This window comes from Mustela lutreola, chromosome X (assembly GCF_030435805.1).
Source record: "Mustela lutreola isolate mMusLut2 chromosome X, mMusLut2.pri, whole genome shotgun sequence".
In the NCBI taxonomy this organism is placed as follows: domain Eukaryota; kingdom Metazoa; phylum Chordata; class Mammalia; order Carnivora; family Mustelidae; genus Mustela; species Mustela lutreola.
Window position 1 is genome coordinate 76,670,783 of NC_081308.1, and position 21,463 is coordinate 76,692,245.

The 21,463-nt window shown below is 36.2% G+C and overlaps 1 protein-coding gene across 1 annotated transcript in view; it reads left to right on the forward strand.

The window, feature by feature from the left end:
* DACH2 (dachshund family transcription factor 2) overlaps positions 1-21,463 on the forward strand; it is an 878,628-nt gene that overhangs the window by 286,702 nt on the left and 570,463 nt on the right. The window contains exon 2 of the mRNA XM_059156812.1: positions 4,044-4,082. Within this exon, the coding sequence (XP_059012795.1) occupies positions 4,044-4,082 (39 nt within the window). The remainder of the gene's footprint in view (positions 1-4,043; positions 4,083-21,463) is intronic.

Genomic DNA, 21,463 nt, shown 5'->3' on the forward strand with positions numbered 1-21,463 from the left:
CTTTAAGTCTGAAATGAATCTCTTCTTGGAAGCACATAAATGGTTGTTGCTTTTTTATCCATTTACCTTATGTCTTTTGAATGGTGCATACAGTCAATTAACTTTCAAAGTCATTATGGATGGGTATATATTTATTGCTACTTTGTTACTTGTGATTTTTCTCTCTTCCTCCTCTTACTGTTTTCTCATGTGTTGCTGGCTGTGTGTGTGTGTGTGTGTGTGTGTGTGTGTGTGTGATATTTGTATTCCTTTCCCTTTATTTTTTACTTATTACCAGTTTTTGATTTGTGGTTACCATTAGGCTTGTATATAACATCTCATGCATATAGCAGTTCTATGTTAAGTTGGTGGTTGCTTAAGTTTGAACCCATTCTAAAAACATTACATTTTTTCTCCTCTTCCATGAACATTTTAGATAGATAGTGTCATACTTTATATACTTTTATTTTGTGAATTATTTGCCTGATTTTTATAGCTATAATTAATTTTAGTGCTTTTGTGCTTCCTACTTTTATTACTCTTACTTTCCACTCCTTCCTCCCCAGAGGTTTCCTTTCCACTCAGAGTCCTCTTCAACATTTCTTGAAGGCTGGTTTAGTGGTGATGAATTCCTTTACCTTTCATCTGAGAAACTCTTCGTCTCTTCCTCTATTCTGAGTGATAGTTTTACTGGATAGGGTATTCTTGGTTGCAGGTTTTGTTTTCTTTCAGCATTTTGAATATATCATGACATGCCTTTTAAGCCTGCAGTGTCTGCTAAAAACAAAACAAAAAAAGACTGATAGTCTTATGGAGTTTCCCTTGAATGTGATGTTTTTTCTGTCTGCTTTCAAAATTCTTTCTTATCACCATATTTTGTCACTTTAATAAGTGTGCATCTTGGTGTGGACCTCCTTGGGTTGATTTTATTGGGAGCTCTCTGTGTCTCCTATATCTGGATTTCTGTTCCCTGCCCATATTCTGGACATTTTCACTTATTATTTCAAATACATTTTCTGTCTCCTTTTCTCTCTCTTTTCTTTCTAGGATCCATATAATGGTCATCTTTTTGTACTTTATTGTGTAATTGAGTTCTGTAAGTCTATTTTCATTTGTTATTATTATTTTTCTCTCTCACATTCTGCTTGATTGCTTTCCTTTACTCTGTCCTCAATGTCTCTGCTCTGTTCTGCTTCCTCTAGTCTAGTCTTTATTCTAGTGTATTTAAATTTTAGTTATTGAGTTCTTCATTTCTTCATTTTATTTATTTGTTTGTTTGTTTATTTAACAGAGAGGGCACAAGCAAGGAGAAGAGCAGAGTTCTTAATTTCTGAGTGTGTGTGTGTGTGTGTGTGTGTGTATGTATGTATGTGTTTTCTATCTTTTTTTTTTTAAGGGTCTCACTAAGGCTCTCTTTTTTCAAGTCCAGTGAGTATCTCTTTATGACCATTACTTTAAATTCTCTATCAGGCATGTTACTTGTCTTTGTTTCATTTAGTTCTCTTGCTGTGATTTTTCCCCCTTTTCATGTCATATTTGTCTCCTCATTTTGTCTAACTCTCTGTGTCTGTTTCTATGTGTTGGGAAAGTCAGCTACGTCTCCTCTTGAACGTGGCCATATGAAGAGGAGGTCCTGTGGTGCCTGCAATACAATGTTCCTTGTTCACCATAACCTGGCACTCAGGCATGTCTTCTATGTTTGTTGCATGTACCCTATTTTTCCTTTATCACAGTTGTCTGCAGTGGCTCTCTTTGTCTCATGGTAAGTGTTTGGTCCCTTTGTTGTTAGGGAGCAAGTCTGGGCCACCTTAGGCTTGAGTTTAATCAGACCAGGTATTTACCAGAGCTGTGGCAGCACCAAACTGCAGGGTGCTCTCCCTGTCTTGTCCCCTGAAAAACTGTCATTGATGGGCAGGCCCTTCAGTCAGACCAGATGTGTGATCCCCAGCCCACTACTGAATTTGCAGTCAGAATGGTATTTGTGATTATCTTCTTCTTTCCCTGGGGCAGGAGTCCCTTTGGAGTGGTTTTGAACTCTGTCAGGTTTGCTTCACTCTGCCAGGCTTGTGGCACTCCTTTGGATGGTCTCCTGCCAAGGGCATGTTGGAAGGGGCACGTCCAAGGGGGAAAATGCAGTGGGGCACATAGTGCCAGCAAGGTCTATGCCATTCCACTGAAGGAGGAGACCTCCAGCCACCCTGGGAAAACTGCCCAGTCTGGGATGGAGTGGATGGTCTGTAGAAGACAGGGGTCAGGCAAGCTTTGTGGAGAGTGTTCATCCTGCACTTGTTCCCACAGTTGTCTGGGTACATAGGCTCTGGGGAAGTGGAGGGAAATGACACCTACCAGCTCTTTCATTCTAGGAGTCTTCAAAAGATCCCTCCACCAGCACATGCTCTGAGATTAGTAAATAAATATCTTTCCTGTATACCCTAGACATTTTAAAAACTGTGTTTCTAATGACTTTTCAGTGGGTCTGTTTATAGTACTGTCTAAGGGCAGAGACTAAGGTTCCAGTCACCCTCTGGCTCTCCCAGAGTGGAGTTGCTGAATTTTAAAGTTCCAGATGATAAGCCTCACTGATTGTAAGAACTCACAAAACAGGTTCTGCTGGTTTTCAAAGCCAAATATTATGGGGATTCATCTTCTCAGTGTGGGTTCCTAATGTCTGTGGTACTTGGTATAGGGTCTGTTCCTCTCTCTTTTCCTCGCTCAAGGTATCCTTCCCACCCATGAACAATCCTGTGGGTCAATTTGGCTCCTGATCTTATCTTTACCTTTTTACCCTCTTTGAGGTGGCTTCTTTACATTTAGCTCTGGAGAGTCTATTCTGCCAGTCTTCACTCATTTTCTGGTTTATTAACTCTGATGCGGATGTTATTTGGGCGTAATCACAGGATGAAGTGACAAGTAGGGGACAAGGACCCTCCTACTCTGCTATCTTCCCCAAAAGCAGTATGTTAGTTTAGATTTCATTGTTCTTCACTAGGAAATACTGTGCTATTGGAAATAATGTTTGTTTTGTTAATTAAGATAATTTTGTGGGTTTTTAAATTTTTTAAAATTATTTTTATTAACATGTTTGCCCCAGGGGTACAGGTTTGTGAATCATCAGGCTTACACACTTTGCAGCACTCACCATATCACATACAGTCCCCAATGTCCATAACCAAACACCCTCTCCATACCCCCACTCCTTCTAGCAACTCTCAGTTTGTTTTGTGAGAGAGGGAAATAAGTTAATCAGAGAAAGACAATTATCATATGATCTCCCTGATAGGAGGCAGAATGGGGGGTTTGGGGGGTAGGGGAGGAAAAAGTTTTGTGGGTTTTTATTAATCTCATTTTTAAGTATTTATTTTGTGTGGTATGTGTATGACTGTGTGTGTGTGTGTGTGTGTGTGTGTGTGTGTGTGTGTAACCCTTTTGGGAAGGATGTAAGATAGTTCATTATTATTGTTCCAGAAATAAGAATATAATGAGCTGTGTGATTAATATCTCCATGTTTAGAAAATTAAGGCATAGCAGTGATATTGGCTCATTTTAATCATCCTGCTGGCCAAATAGAAAATAGAAAAAAAAAATCCTAGGACAGAATCCTTCTGAATATATTGGAATACCCATTAGGATGGGAAGAAGGCTCTTGAGAGAAAGGAAGAAGACATAATAATGCTTAATCTTTTTTAAGAATTGTTATGACCCAAGGCCACTTATTTTTTTTTTTAACAGAAATCTATAACCTTATTTCTTTGCCTTCATATATGGCAAAGCCATAAATCTCATGACATTTCAAATTATTCTTTACTTAGTGGGGATTAGATCAGAAATACAATAGTATTGTCCATATATTTAAAACACTATCTAATAACAATTCAGGCTTTCTTACCTTCTTTGTGCTCTTCCCTGCTGGTGTTTCATTGTGTGTAACCTATCTAAAATTCTTGAAGAATTGAAGAAGCTTTTTTGTGAAATATAATAAAACCTTGATTAATTGGAAGCTTACTAACCAGAAATCTCAATTAACCAGTTTTATTTATTTATTTTTTGCTATACTCTCCTTTTAGAAGGAAGAGGCAAATGACAAGAAAACAAGCTGTTAACAGGTATTTATGTATTTTTTTTATAAATCAACTTCCTGGGAATGTCCTGGAGCCTGTACAGATTCAGCCCAACTTCAATAATTTTGTTCCCTGTACTGTACTTATTAAGGTACGAAAGTAGAGCCATTTGAATTTTCAGAACAAATGTCGAATCTTTCTTTATTCTTAGTTAATAATAAGAAAAATGAAATCCAAATAGCTAATTGGACCCTATCTATCCATTTGTGGGCACTAGTTAATTTGGTATCCACAGTTTCGTTATTGATGGTAATCATTCATATCTATTAACTGGGAATAGATCCTAGGTTCATGCAGTAGAGAGGTGATTTCCACCCACAGGGAACAACTCCTTTCCTGGGAACTAAGGCAGAAGCTAGAGAAAGTCTGCAAAGTTCATGTGGGTCGAGTAAGTGTCACGGACACAAAAACCATGACACCTATGTAAAATAACAAGAAGGTGATTCACTCACTGCATAACTTCCGAGTGCTTAGGAAGGTACATTCACTTTTGCAGGGCAGCACAGATTATTAAGTGTGCTATAGCAATAAAGAAAAAATATAGGCCATCTAATTTTGTGGAGTTGTTCTAAGCATTAGGCATGGATATATTTTGTAAGCATGCTAGTAGTTCTAAAATATTCAAAAATATTTTTTTTCTAAAAATACATTTCTAAAAAATTTGGAAGTCTAAGAAGATTTATGCTTGAAACTTCTAAAAATTATCTATGACAATTTCAGTTGAATTGCAATACCATATTGCTCTAGGCTTTATACCTTTTAGGTTGTAATGAGGAAAATAATGGACTAACTCAGAGAAGCAAGGGAAAAGGAGGGCAAACCATGGTAATAAAGTACAAAAGTATATTTGATATTGCTGGCCAATAGTGCCCCTCTTCTCTTCCATATACCATTCTCAGGTTAAATCACCCTTTGGTGACTCTTTTCCAATTTATTCAGGGCTACCCTTGATGATGTTTTATCCATATTTTTCTACAACAAAAATAACATAAGATTATGGGAGAGATGGGGACCACACCATATGAATTTTCAATGTAGAAACTAAAAACCACTATGATGATGTTTGTAATATCCAGAACATTTCCTATACTAGATATTACTTTTAAGTATCATGCACACTAAATAATACCCAAGTGACCTGAAGCAGTGGTTGTGCCTTCTTAAGTGTCAAACTTTCTATTACACTGTAACTTTAGTGCTGGGGAAGACAAGAACCCATTAGATTTCATTAATGAATGATTGTAACTGAAAAAGTTTACATGGTTTGAGTTTTGAGTTTAGGTTTGGGATATTGAAAGTAAATGCTTTTTTTAAAATTTTAAATGAATGCAATTGAATTCAGACATTGGAAATGACTTTCATTTTATTTCGATTTTCCTAGTTAAATGACATACAAATTAATGCAATATTCTCTTCATTTAATTAATTATAATAATAGATTATAACTGTATAGATTTATTTTAGATAAATTAGAACACACATTACATATGTACATATGTATGCTATGAATTTTTATATTTGCTGTAATCTGAGAAAAATCATGAAATGTTCTTAAAAGTATATGCACTGATTCATTCACATTAACTACAGAGAAACAGGAGAGTAGCAAACTCTAATGCCTACTGACACAAGGCTGGTAATGTAAATGAAAGGCCATAAGCAGCAGGGAGTGGTGGGTGACCTGGAGAGTATGTATTCTTTCTAAAGGTGTCAGCTGTTACTCTGTGTAGCTGATTGCCACCATGTGGGAATGTAGGCCCAATACTGATAAACTCAGTTTTTAAGACAAGCCAGTAATGCAGACTTTTATATGAAATTCCCTAATTCCTGCTAGTTCCCTGCCAGTTTGCGATCTCTATTATTTTATTTTATTTATCTTATTTTATTTATTTTTCCATTTTATTTTATTTCTTTTCTGTGTGTAGCATTCATTGTTTATGTACGACACCCAGTGCTCCCTGCAGTATATGCCCTCCATAATACCTATCACCAGGCTCACCCAATCCGCTGTCCCCTTCTACTCCAAAACCCTCAGTTTGTTTCTCAAAGTCCACAGTCTCTCATGGTTTGTCTCCCTCTCCAATTTCCCCCAACTCACTTCTCTGCTCCGTCTCCCAATGTCCTCCATGTTATTCCTTATGATCCACAAGTAAGTGAAACCATATGATACTTGACTCTTCTTGACTTATTTCACTCAGCATAATCTCTTCCAGAGATCTCTGTCTTAAATTGTAAGTACTCTAGGTATTGGAATTTAAAAAAAAATCACAGTATATTATAAATGTATCCAATGGAAAATTCATGTAAAGTGGATTAAAAATAAGTAGAATGTTTGTAAATAATTTTCCTGATACTCAAAATTGCGATTATGTGCTTCATGATTTTTCTTTACTACATGGAAATAGCCAAGATAATTTTCCCTTAACTTGCTTGGAAAATTAAGATAAAATTATGAATTTTCTGCTTTCCTATTTATCAATGAAATAAAGCATAAAAGATCATTACTGCCATGTCCAAAGAGAGCATTTAAATATAGGTTCTGTCACATAACATAATTAAGGCTTCTATTTAAAACCTAATTCATGGTGCTTTAATAGGAAAAACGCCATATACATAGCATGTGTTCATTTAATTTTAAGTTGACTTGCCTTTCAACAAATTCCCAATTTCTTCTAGCAAAATTCCTTGATTTTTACAAATGATTTAGGAAATAAAAGAAATGTAAGTAGTTAACACAACAAAACTTCATTTGAACTTTTGGTTGGCATTGGCAAAAATAAAACAAAAGTTTGTCTTCTGAAATTTTTGTTTGAGGTAACTGTTTGATTGGTCTGAGACTTCACTTGTTTATCTGTCTTGCACTGGATTTTAGCATATAATCTGCTGTGCTACAGTGCTTTTAACATTTGTATGCCCCTTTCATTACCGGCAATCCAAAAGTGTATTTGTCTAAAAAGAAAAGAATTAAATTCCAAACTTTGTAGGAAAAAAAAGAAAGAAAAAAACACTTCATTGCTTTAAAGGCCCCTACTATCTGCACCATAAATCCTTAGTCTGAGCCTGCATGGCTCAGTAGTTAAACACCTGCCTTCAGCTCAGGTCATGATCCCAGGATTCTGGATTGAACCCCACATGAGGCTCCCTGCTCAGCGGGGAACCTGACTCTCCCTCTTCCTCTGTCTGCTGCTCCTCTTGCTTGTGCTCTCCTTCTGTCAAATAAATAAATAAATATTTTTTAAAAAAGGGTGGTCAGTTAACATTGTCCTTTCTGATGAGAAGCTTATCAGAGGACTTTTTAAAAAAGGGGAAAAGTGAAAACAGAAAGAGAAAGAAAAGAATGCACAATCTCAAGTACTAACTTAAGAAAAAACCTCCCATTGGTCAACAAACTATTCTAGTTGCATATTTAAACAGACATGTATGAAAGATAAGAAATTGTTGGACAACTGATCAATACATATGACAATGTGCAAAACAGATGATGCTTACCTAAATAAAATTTGGGTAGACAGTGCTCCCCTTTTTGGATCACCAGGTAGTTTTGACCACAAGTAATCTGTAGTGTGATAGGGATGAACCATGTTTAAATATACTATTTAATTAAATCTGTTGCCTAAAAACTCTAACAACTGGAAATTCTTAGTTAATTGGTTAGTCCTTGAGGTAGAGAATTTAAGAGATGAATGATTAGTTGATACATTTAACCAGTATAGACATAAATAATGTAATTCAGGAAAAATTTTGATCAACAACTGCTATTCTTATTTTTGCCAGAACATAATATCTAACATTTTTCAGACATTATATCCCAGGTTATTTAGTTCATTTAATCTTCATAACAACCCTATAAGGTAGATGCTATTATTTTTTTTTAAGATTTTATTTATTTATTTGACAGAGAGAGATCACATGTAGGCAGAGAGGCAGAGAGAGAGGGCGGGGAAGCAGGCTCCCCACTGAGCAGAGAGCCTGATATGGGGCTTGATCCCAGGACCAAATATCATGACCTGAGCTGAAGGCAGAGGCTTAACCCACAGAGCCACCCAGGTGCCCCTAGATGCTATTATTGTGATTCTTATTTTACAGAAGATGGTACTGAAGCACAGAGAAGGTTAAATGACTTATCTGAGGCCACAAAACCTACAAATACCAGAGCCAGCATTTGAATCAAGGCAGTTTGATGACAAAGATCATATATGTTAGATCAATAGATTTTATATGGACATATGGACATATGTATGTATATGTGTGTTTGTGTGTGTGTGTATGTATATTCTGATTTACTGGAAAATGACATTCTTATTCTGAAATCAATCTTGGTAGCATCATTTTGATTGTGTAATAAATTAGCAAGTTTGATTATAAAATAGCTCAAATGGAAAGAGCAAGAAATAGAGACATTTGTGGACCAATAACGAAGTCTACATTTTGCTACATTACATTTCATTCAGAGCACATTATTTAAAAAAATATGTATCTGTAAGGCATTATTGAATAACTAACACTAATTTCCTTTCTCCTCAACCCTTCATTAGAGTTAACTACTGTTTTAAAATTTGTGTGAATTATCACTCTGTTTTTTTTTATTGTATGTGTATTTATGCACAAACAATATGCACTGTCGGTTTTTTTGTTTTATTTTGTTTTGTTTTTAAAATGTACCTAAGTGGTTTGATACTATACTATCCTTTTTTAATCACTGTTCTTACATTATGTTTTTTAGATTTATCTATGTTGATACATGCTGATCTAGTTCATTTATATTTTAATCACCCATTCTACTATTTAATTGCATTAGTATACCACAGTTTGATTATTCTTTACTATATTGATAAACATTTAGGTTTTTTTTCCTAATTTTTTGTTATTACAAACAGTGTTGTAAATGGACGTCATATTTTCTTGTCCCCTTGTGGGAGAATTTCTCTGGGGAATAAACCTAGAAGTAAAATCATTGAGTTGTGGGCTATCATTGAGTAGTTATTGCTGAATTGCTCTCCAAAATTGTTCTGACTTACACTCCCATGAGTATTAAACAAGAACTCCTATTTCCCCACATTTTACCAATGTAGTAGAATTATTTATTTTTTTTTTCAGTTTGGAATGTATTTATTAAGATGCAATGCAAAACAAAAACAAAACCTATCAGTTTAGACTATTTTATGGCATTTCTTTACTGGGAGTTTTTTGTTTTGTTTTGTTTTGTTTTGTTTTAATTTTTTATTTTTTATAAACATATATTTTTATCCCCAGGGGTAGAGGTCTGTGAATCACCAGGTTTACACACTTCACAGCACTCACCAAAGCACATACCCTCCACAATGTCCATAATCCCACCCCCTTCTCCCAAACCCCCTCCCCCCAGCAACCCTCAGTTTGTTTTGTAAGATTAAGAGTCACTTATGTTTTGTCTCCCTCCCAATCCCATCTTGTTTCATTTATTCTTCTCCTACCCACTTAAGCCCCCATGTTGCATCACCACTTCCTCATATCAGGGAGATCACATGATAGTTGACTTTCTCTGCTTGACTTATTTCACTAACCATGATACGCTTTAGTTCCATCCATGTTGTTGCAAATGGGAAGATTTCATTTCTTTTGATGGCTGCATAGTATTCCATTGTGTATATATACCACATCTTCCTGATCCATTCATCTGTTCATGGACATCTAGGTTCTTCCATAGTTTGGCTATTGTGGACATTGCTGCTATAAACATTCGGGTGCACATGCCCCTTTGGATCACTACGTTTGTATCTTTAGGGTAAATACCCAGTAGTGCAATTGCTGGGTCATAGGACAGTTCCATTTTCAACATTTTGAGGAACCTCCATGCTGTTTTCCAGAGTGGCTGCACCAGCTTGCATCCCCACCAACAGTGTAGGAGGGTTCCCCTTTCTCCGCATCCTCGCCAGCATCTGTCATTTCCTGACTTGTTGATTTTAGCCATTCTGACTGGTGTGAGGTGATATCTCATTGTGGTTTTGATTTGTATTTCCCTGATGCCGAGTGATATGGAGCACTTTTTCATGTGTCTGTTGGCCATCTGGATGTCTTCTTTGCAGAAATGTCTGTTCATGTCCTCTGCCCATTTCTTGATTGGATTATTTGTTCTTTGGGTGTTGAGTTTGCTAAGTTATTTATAGATTCTGGACACTAGTCCTTTATCTGATATGTCGTTTGCAAATATCTTCTCCCATTCTGTCAGTTGTCTTTTGATTTTGTTAACTGTTTCCTTTGCTGTGCAAAAGCTTTTGATCTTGATGAAATCCCAATAGTTCATTTTTGCTCTTGCTTCCCTTGCCTTTGGCGTTGTTCCTAGGAAGATGTTGCTGCGGCTGAGGTCGAAGAGGTTGCTGCCTGTGTTCTCCTCAAGGATTTTGATGGATTCCTTTCTCACATTGAGGTCCTTCATCCATTTTGAGTCTATTTTTGTGTGTGGTGTAAGGAAATGGTCCAATTTCATTTTTCTGCATGTGGCTGTCCAATTTTCCCAGCACCATTTATTGAAGAGGCTGTCATTTTTCCATTGGACATTCTTTCCTGCTTTGTCGAAGATTAGTTGACTGTAGAGTTGAGGGTCTATTTCTGGACTCTCTATTCTGTTTCATTGATCTATGTGTCTGTTTTTGTACCAGTACCATGCTTTCTTGATGATGACAGCTTTGTAATAGAGCTTGAAGTGCGGAATTGTGATGCCACCAACGTTGGCTTTCTTTTTCAATATCCCTTTGGCTCTTCGAGGTAATTTCTGGTTCCATATAAATTTTAGAATTCTTTGTTCCATTTCTTTGAAAAAGACAGATGGTACTTTGATAGGAATTCATTAAATATGTAGATTGCTTTAGGTAGCATAGACATTTTCACAATATTTATTCTTCCAATCCAGGAATATGGAACATTTTTCCATTTCTTTGTGTTTTCCTCAATTTCTTTCATGAGTACTTTATAGTTTTCTGAGTATAGATTCTGTGCCTCTTTGGTTAGGTTTATTCCTAGGTATCTTATGGTTTTGGGTGCAATTGTAAAAGGGATGGACTCGTTAATTTCTCTATCTTCTGTCTTGCTGTTGGTGTAGAGAAATGCAACTGATTTCTGTGCATTGATTTTATATCCTGACACTTTACTGAATTCCTGTATAAGTTCTAGCAGTTTTGGAGTGGAGTCTTTTGTGTTTTCCACATATAGTATCATATCATCTGCGAAGAGTGATAATTTGAATTCTTCTTTGCTGATTTGGATGCATTTAATTTTCTTTTGTTGTCTGATTGCTGAGGCTAGGACCTCTAGTACTATGTTGAATAGCAGTGGTGATAATGGAGATCCCTGCCGTGTTCCTGACCTTAGCAGAAAAGGTTTCAGTTTTTCTCCATTGAGAATGATATTTGCGGTGGGTTTTTCATAGATGGCTTTGATGATATTGAGGTATGTGCCCTCTATCCCTACACACTGAAGAGTTTTGATCAGGAAGGGATGCTGTACTTTTTCAGCATCTAATGAGAGTATCATATGGTTCTTGTTCTTTCCTTTATTGATGTGTTGTATCACATTGACTGATTTGCGGATGTTGAACCAACCTTGCAGCCCTGGAATAAATCCCACTTGGTCGTGGTGAATAATCCTTTTAATGTACTGTTGAATCCTATTAGCTAGTATTTTGGTGAGAATTTTCACATCGGTGTTCATCAAGGATATTGGTCTATAGCTCTCTTTTTTGATGGGATCTTTGTCTGGTTTTGGGATCAAGGTGATGCTGTCCTCATAAAATGAGTTTGGAAGTTTTCCTTCCATTTCTATTTTTTGGAACAGTTTCAGGAGAATAGGAATTATTTCTTCTTTAAATGTTTGGTAGAATTCCCCCGGGAAGCCGTCTGGGAGATTTTTAATGACTGTTTCAATCTCCTTACTGGTTATGGGTCTGTTCAGGCTTTCTACTTCTTCCTGGTTCAGTTGAGGTAGTTTATATGTTTCTAGGAATGCATCCATTTCTTCCAGATTGTCAAATTTGTTGGCGTAGAGTTGCTCATAGTATGTTCTTATAATAGTTTGTATTTCTTTGGTGTTAGTTGTGATCTCTCCTCTTTCATTCATGATTTTATTTATTTGGGTTCTTTCTCTTTTCTTTTTGATAAGTCGGGCCAGGGGTTTATCAATTTTATTAATTCTTTCAAAGAACCAGCTCCTAGTTTCATTGATTTGCTCTATTGTCTTATTGGTTTCTATTTCATTGATTTCTGCTCTGATCTTTATGATTTCTCTTCTCCTGCTGGGCTTAGGGTTTCTTTCTTGTTCTTTCTCCAGCTCCTTTAGGTGTAGGGTTAGGTTGTGTACCTGACACCTTTCTTGTTTCTTGAGAAAGGCTTGTACCGCTATATATTTTCCTCTCAGGACTGCCTTTGTTTTGTCCTACAGATTTTGAACCGTTGTATTTTCATTATCATTTGTTTCCATGATTTTTTTCAATTCTTCTTTAATTTCCCGGTTGACCCATTCATTCTTTAGAAGGATCTGTTTAGTCTCCATGTATTTGGGTTCTTTTCAAACTTCCTTTTGTGGTTGAGTTCTAGCTTTAGAGCATTGTGGTCTGAAAATATGCAGGGAATGATCCCAAACTTTTGATACCGGTTGAGTCCTGATTTAGGACCGAGGATGTGATCTATTCTGGAGAATGTTCCATGTGCACTAGAGAAGAATGTGTATTCTGTTGCTTTGGGATGAAATGTTCTGAATATATCTGTGATGTCCATCTGGTCCAGTGTGTCGTTTAAGGCCTTTATTTCCTTGCTGATCTTTTGCTTGGATGATCTGTCCATTTCAGTGAGGGGAGTGTTAAAGTCCCCTACTATTATTGTATTGTTGTTGATGTGTTTCTTTGATTTTGTTATTAATTGGTTTATATAGTTGGCTGCTCCCACGTTGGGGGCATAGATATTTAAAATTGTTAAATCTTCTTGTTGGGCAGACCCTTTGAGTATGATATAGTGTCTTTCCTCATCTCTTATTATAGTCTTTGACTTAAAATCTAATTGATCTCATATAAGGATTGCCATTCCTGCTTTCTTCTGATATCCTTTAGCATGGTAAATTCTTTTCCACCCCCTCACTTTAAATCTGGAGGTGTCTTCGGGCTTAAAATGAGTTTCTTGGAGGCAACATATAGATGGGTTTTGCTTTTTTATCCATTTTGATACCCTGTGTCTTTTGATTGGGGCATTTAGCCCATTAACATTGAGGATAACTATTGAGAGATATGAATTTAGTGCCATTGTATTGCCTGTAAGGTGACTGTTATTGTATATGGTCTCTGTTCCTTTCTGATCTACCACTTGTAGGCTCTCTCTTTGCTTAGAGGACCCCTTTCAATATTTCCTGTAGAACTGGTTTGGTGTTTGCAAATTCTTTCCGTTTTTGTTTGTCCTGGAAGCTTTTAATCTCTCCTTCTATTTTCAATGATATCCTAGCTGGATATAGTATTCTTGGCTGCATGTTATTCTCGTTTAGTGCTCTGAAAATCACGCCAGCTCTTTCTGGCCTGCCAGGTCTCTGTGGATAAGTCAGCTGCCAATCTAATATTTTTACCATTGTATGTTACAGACTTCTTTTCCCGGGCTGCTTTCAGGATTTTCTCTTTGTCACTGAGACTTGTAAATTTTACTATTAGGTGACGGGGTGTGGGCCTATTCTTATTGATTTTGAGGGGCGTTCTCTGAACCTCCTGAATTCTGATGCTCGTTCCCTTTGCCATATTGGGGAAATTCTCCCCAATAATTCTCTCCAGTATACCTTCTGCTCCCCTCTCTCTTTCTTTTTCTTCTGGAATCCCAGTTATTAGAATGTTGTTTCGTCTTATGGTGTCACTTATCTCTCGAATTCTCCCCTCGTGGTCCAGTAGCTGTTTGTCCCTCTTTTGCTCAGCTTCTTTATTCTCTGTCTTTTGGTCTTCTATATCACAAATTCTTTCTTCTACCTCATTTATCCTAGCAGTGAGAGCCTCCATTTTTGATTGCACCTCAGTAATAGCTTTTTTGTTTTCAACTTGGTTAGATTTTAGTTCTTTTATTTCTTCATAAAGGGCTTTTATATCTCTCGAGAAGTTTTCTGTAATATCTTCCATGCCTTTTTCGAGCCTGGCTAGAACCTTGAGAATTGTCATTCTGAACTCTAGATCTGACATATTACCAATGTCTGTATTGTTTAGGTCCCTAGCCTTTGTTACTGCCTCTTGTTCTTTTTTTTGTGTTGAATTTTTCCGTCTTGTCATTTTGCTCCGATAAGAGTATATGAAGGAGCAAGTAAAATACTAAATGGATGGCAACAACCCCAGGAAAATATGCTTTAACCAAATTAGAAGAGATCCCATATCTTGAGGGGGGAGAAAGGGGATAAAATGATGTTCAAAAAGGAAGGAAGAAAAAAAAAGAAAAAATAAATAGAAATGAAAAGAAAAATTTTAAAAAAAGAAGTAAGAAAAATGTAAAAAAGAAAATACATATATATTAGATAAACTAGTTAAAAAACGTTAAAAAAGAAAAAGGTAAAAGTGAAAAAAAAATTTACCAGAAAGCGAGAAAAAAAACAAAAAATGAAAAAGAAAAAAATTACATTAACTGCAAGACTAAAAAAAATCACAGGGAAAAAGCCATGAGTTCTGTGCTTTCCTTTCTCCTCCTCTGGAATTCTGCTGCTCTCCTTGGTATTGAAACCACACTCCTTGGTAGGTGAACTTGGTCTCGGCTGGATTTCTTGTTGATCTTCTGGGGAAGGGGCCTGTTGTAGTGATTTTCAAGCGTCTTTGCCCCAGGCCGAATTGCACCGCACTTACCAGGGCCCGGGGTGAGTAATCTGCTCAGGTTTGCTTTCAGGAGCTTTTGTTCCCTGAGCACTTTTCGTAGAGTCCCGGAGGATGGGAATACAAATGGTGGCCTCCTGTTCTCCGGCCCGGGGGAGCCGAGAGCCCGGGGGCCCCACTCCTCAGTGCGCCCTCAGAGAACAGCGCCCAGTTACTCCTGTCTGCCTGACCTCCGGCCGCGCTCTGAGCTCACTGAGCCTGCGACCCGTTCAAGGTAACACCGAGCTGTGAGCTCACTGTAGGCTCTGTCTCTGTAGCCGGCTTTCCCGTTCCAATACCCGCAAGCTCTGCGACACTCAGACACCCCCGATCCTTCTGTGACCCTGCGGGACCTGAGGCCACGCTGACCCCGCGAGGGCTTTGCCCCGGTTTAGCCTCTGGAGCCATGTCCCTCATCGGAACAGACTTTTAAAGTCCTGATTTTGTGCTCCGTTGCTCCGCCGCTTGCCGGGAGCCGGCCCCTCCCCCCGGGGTCTATCTTCCCGTTGCTTTGGATTCACTTCTCCGCTGTTCCTACCTTTCAGAAAGTGTTTGTTTTTCTGTTTCCAGAATTGCTGTTCTTCTTCTCTTCGATCTGCAGATGGATTTTCAGGTGTTTGCAATCTTTAGATAAGCTATCTAGCTGATCTCAGGCTAGCTGAAGTATTTTCAGCCTGCTACTTCTCCGCCATCTTGACTCCTCCTCCTAGTAGAATTATTTTTAAAGATTTTATTTATCTATTTGAGCAAGAAAGAGAGAAAAAGAGAGAGAGGGAACAAGTGTGGGGTAGGGGCAGACAGAGAAAGAGAAAAGCAGACTCCCTGCTGAGCAAGGAGCCTGACTCAAGGCCCTATCACAGGACCCCAATATCATGACCTGAGCTGAAGGCAGACGCTTAACTGACTGAGTCACCCAGACACCCCTGTGGTAGATATTTTTAAGAAAAAATTTCTCTGAAGAAAAAAGAATTCTTTTTATTGATTCTCTTTCATGATTATATGCAGCGATGAAACACTAATTCTGATCACTTAAGGCACATAACAATGCTTTCTGAAACTATTTGTTCTTTATTCTTCATTTAAAAACATATGTAGTTCCGATATGACTAAAATACTATTTAAAATTTGTGAAGTGTTTTCTAGGTTACAAAGAACTTTCCCATAAAGACTCATTTGATGAGAGCGTGGTATAGCAGGAAGAGCTCTGGAAAGAGTCAGAACTCCATGGACTTAAAACAACACTGAAAATAACTCTGTGGCTGGGGACCTCAGTTGCCATATCTGTAAAATTAGGATGTTGGACTAAACAGTCTCTTAAAGACATATTATAACCTTTCATCTATAATGTGTATGTTCCCTTTTTCCTGAAGCTATAGTTTACTTATTGTTCATAAATCATAAAGATAAAATTGAATTTTATCAATTTGTGAAGTGTTATAGTACTCTCTGTCATAGTTAAGATCATAATTATGATCACACATTCACACATACATAGATACTTATTTATCCTATTTGTCTTTGTGTTTCTCTTAATTGAAGGGCAGTTGGAGGTAGGAGGTAGGATAGAAGATTGGAGCAGGATCTCAGCACTATGACTAGACACTAGTCACACACCATCTTGAGTTAATCTTCAATGTTTCTCATTCTGAATCATCACGGTACAAATGCTGAAATACAATGAAAGTCCAACTATAATTTATTATGGTTTTGTGTTTCTTCTCAAGTTCTATTTACATACATTTTAGATTCAGAGAAAAGGGTCTTCAATATTTTCAACTCACCTAAGATTTGATTCCAAGAATTCTTTTATGGTCCTGTACATAGATACTTAGAAGGAGGACTCAGATTGACTGTTCCATATATTCTGTGCTTCTTTTTGGATGGAGGGTAACTAATTGGATTTTGCGTTTGGGGAGTTTTTTTTATTAGAATGAGCTGGATCTGTACCCTGGAGTTTAACAAAGAGCTTTTGGAGTTTCTTAGATTCCACATGTACTGGAAAGAATGTCCAGTTAGAAACCTAATACTGTAAGAGATTAAACTATAAAAGGTAGCAATTTGGGAGACTCCTGCGTGGTTCAGTCAGTTAATCATCTGCCTTCAGCTTAGGTCAGGATCCCAGGGTCCTGGGATTGAGTCCCACATCAGGCTCCTTGCTCAATGGGGAGCATGCTTCTTCCTCTACCTTCTGCTCCCCCTGCTTGTGCTCTCTCTTTCTGACCAACATATAAATACAATGTAAAAAAAAAAAAAAAAGATAGTTACTTGAAACTGATTCTACTTAAACTTCACAAACACACTCAAGTATCATCACACATTCACACATACAAATATATCTTATCTCTATCACAGAATACCTATTATTTATAACTACTTTTAAAATGAAATCTATGAATGAATATAGTTATGTTTTTAGTGAAGCTCCTATTTGTGGAAGGTGACAATTCTGGCAAACAAAATCTAAATCAGTTAATCTCTTATGATGACATTTTTAGGGACTTCTCTGTAAGCAATCCTGGGAAAAACTTTTGATAATGGCATTCCTGGGAAGTGAACTGACTTCCTACAGTGTTTCAAATCAGATATTACAAGAAAACTGTGGTTCATACACTTTGTTCAGATGATCTCCAGATTAATGCAATTCACACATGTGTACCTCATTGTTCAAATGTGACAATAAGCCTGGAGAATCCCACATATGTTGCTTTTGAGGGCTTTTACCTACATTAGCCTATTTGTGAACTGACTGTGAGACTCCTATTTAAGAACTTCCATTGCTATTTTTGCTAACTGGAACACCCCATTTTACAGTTTAAGCATACCCTGAAAAACCACTATTTTGCTTTCTCTGTTACTTCCACAAGTTCAGAGAAACTTGTGACAAATTGCCTAGATCCTACCTATCCTATGTGGAGATTTAATTAGGTTATCTAACTTTTTCAATAAACATTAAATAAGTCAATTAATACACAAGATATCATAAAGCCTTTAAGCTAGTTTTCAACAGCACTTTTTGGACATAACACACTAGGTGGCTAACACAACTATTGAAAAATCATTACTTTAAGAAAATAAGTATTATGGCTGCCGAGTGTTTATTTAAAAAATAAATTGGGGAGAATGCTTGGTTGGCTCGGTCAGTTAAGTGTCTGCCTTCAGCTCAGGTCATGATCCCAGGGTTCTGGGCTCCCTGCTCAGAGGGGTGTCTGTTCCTTTCTCTACCCCTCCCCCTGCTCATGTTCCCCAGTGCAAGCTCTTTCTCTTTCCCAAATAAATAAATAAAATCTTAAAAAAAAAAACCCAGAAAGGTGGAAATATAAGCATTGCTGTATTGCCTTTATTATGTGTGTTTCTAAAAAGTGCTCTTTATATTTGAGATGACAATGTATCTTTATTTACAAAATAATTTGCTGTTTTTCTATGTAATATTCCTTATTTATTTTTTAGGTTTTTTTAATATTCTTTCTTTTTTAATGGACTACTACACTTTTGTTAGCCTAAACAAATCCTTGGCAAGCAACATTTATCTTTCATCTACAAAACATCAAAATAATGGGCATTTTTATCTTTGTCACTGTCTCCAAGAATCCCCATGTGTATTGCCATGGATGGTATCTAAATAATAATACTATAATATAGTATGGCTATTATTGAAAACCCAGTTTAAACCTTGAGCAAGTCATTTCCATGAAGTTTCCTTGGGATTACCTACATTCTTGTCCACTCTGACATTGTAATTTTGCTCACAGTTGGAAATGCAATGCAGAGTGACTCAGATAATGTTGTTTACACAGACTTTAAGTGGATTGACATTATAGTCAAGCAAGCGTCACATCACCCAAAGTGAAGGAAGACTTAATTACCATAATCCTGTGAATACTAACATTTCTTGGCCATGTATAGAATAATAATGTGTAATGTTTGGTGTGTTACATTTAGTAATGTGAAGGTATAATACATTGGGTCTCAGGCTGTGTGTTTCTTTAACATAAATGAAAAGAAAGTAGAATTATAGAAGGAAAATGGACTTTGTAGTAGGATACTTGTCTGAATGTTCAGGTGAAGTCTGTTTTTTGTTTTTGTTTTTTTTTGAACTTAGAAGAGTTGCCTAGTGATGTGAAAATGAAGGACTGCTAAAATATCCATAAATTTAGACACCAATGGGTAAGGTGACAGACCATGAATTTCTCTGGAGGGTGCTGGTTGGATTCAACTAAATGACTGAAACAGGATAAAAAAGAAAGTCTGATAACCACCTATTATTATGCAATGAGGAACATATCATTATTTTATAAAGATAGTGGTGACATTTTCTAAAATTGTATAGCCCTAATCTTGTTTGTCAGTATAACTTACTAGTTGCTTAAACGGAGTTGATTCTAAGATTCAGTATGAATGCATTTAAAAAGGCACTGTATTGTTCCTAAATTGTTAGGGTTTATAATACATCTTGATGAATGCTGCAAAATAATGTTAAGAAATGGGACTATTATGCCAAAATGGCCGTTCTTTGGTTTGTAGTCCTTGAAGGAATTATGTTCCATGGCGACGTGTTCTACAGTCTTGCAGATAGATACATGTGACATGCTTTGAAGACTAGTCCTGTTTAGTATTTTTGATAACACTAAGTTTTCAATACCATGAATATATTTGCTGAAAGAGTTCTCTCAGCATATTAAGACTCCAAAGATTTACTGTTAACTTTAGATTTTCATCTGGAATTTTTGTTGTTTAACTAATTCTAACATTCAAGAAGAGGCAAGTAAAATATGATTAAGCCATAAAACATTAAATATTGTTTTTAAATAAATCTGTTAGAAAAATGAGATGTAAAAAATATGTAACTCAATCAAGTGATTTATGTAAATGATATATTATTCATAATCTACAATATATAAAGTGCTAGATCATCTGATATATACAGTATTCCAGATTTTTAAAAAAATACATAAAAGCTGTTAAAACATATAAAATACTGAAGGCTTTTAGTAACAGCAGACATGCTTTGATTTGTTGCAAGTAGGAGAATTTAAAGCATTTTGAAATGATACGTCATTATAAAATATTCTCCCTACAGACAATATTTTTATTTAGATAATAAAATAAAATTATTTTATTTTTATTTGTTGAAAATCAAATGATTTGGACATTTTCATTTAGTTAATATGATTTTATTTATTTATTCTAGGAAGAAAGAGAGAGCAGGGGAACAAGTAGAGGGAGAGGGACAAGCAGACTCCATGATGAATGAGCCCTCATAACCTGAGGCAAAACCAAGAGTTGAACACTTAACAGACTGAGCCACCCAGGTGCCCTGGACATTTTCATCTTAAATGGCTAGTTCTAGCCAAATAATATATTACCATACAGTTATGCTACTTTAAGGTAAAATTAAATAACAAAAATCACTATTTTTTTATTTAGGCTAATTGTGGTTTTATATTCTTTATGCTATAAGAGTTTTACAAATACTCATTAAATCACATCTTGATATATCTAAAATATTAAGTATAAAGTGGTTTTTAGTTTTTTATCATGATTTACATTTGGCAGTAAAGCACCTACTGAACATTACCTGAAAGGATTTAGGACATCTATTTCAGGCAGCACATTTGGAAAAGGTATATACATAATTACTTTTGGTTGCTTAAAAAACAAACTGTGCTTTCATTAATTTGTATTTGTTCAGTTCTCCTGCTTCAGAAATCACTGCTTGTGTGTTTTGGAGATACATTAAACTCCAATTCATGTAGAGATAAAGGAGTTTTTAATAAAGTTGGACTGGGCACAAAAAAGGTGGTTAAAAGCAATATTTTTTTTCTTTTAATCAAATTTTAATTTTAGAATAACTTTAAATTTACACAAAAATTTAAAAAATAGTAAAGAGAATCTTCATACACTCTGGACTCATTTTTCATATTGTTAACATCTTATAATTAATGAATCAATTTGTCACAATTATTGAAGAAATATTGATACACCATTATTAGCTAAATTTAGACTTTATTCAGACTTCCTCACTGTTTTCTTAATGTTTTTTTTTTTTCTGTTCCAGGAAGTAGGATACCCTTACATTTAGTCATCATGTCTACTTAGACTCCTCTTGGTTATAGCAGTTTAGACTTTCCTAGTTTTGGACGCCCATGACAGTTTTGAGGACTATAGGTCAGGTATTTGTAGAATGCCCTTCAATTGTGATGTGTCTGGTGTTTTTCTCATTGTAAAATTGGGTTTGGGGGCAGAAGACCACAGAGTTAAAGAGGACTTTTCATCACATCATTACATCATAACAAGGGTATACACTATCATTATAACTTATTATTGTTGCAGTTGGCCTTGATCACCCAGCTCATGGAGTATTTGTCAGGTTTCTCTACTGTAAAGTTACTGATTCCCTTTCCCTCTTTATACAGCTCTGGAAGTTTTGGAAGGACATCACTATGTGCAGCCCACAGTTAAAGGATAGGGAGTTTTGCTTCACTTTTTTTTTTTAAGATTTATTTATTTATTTGAGAGATTGAAAGACCATAAGTGGGGG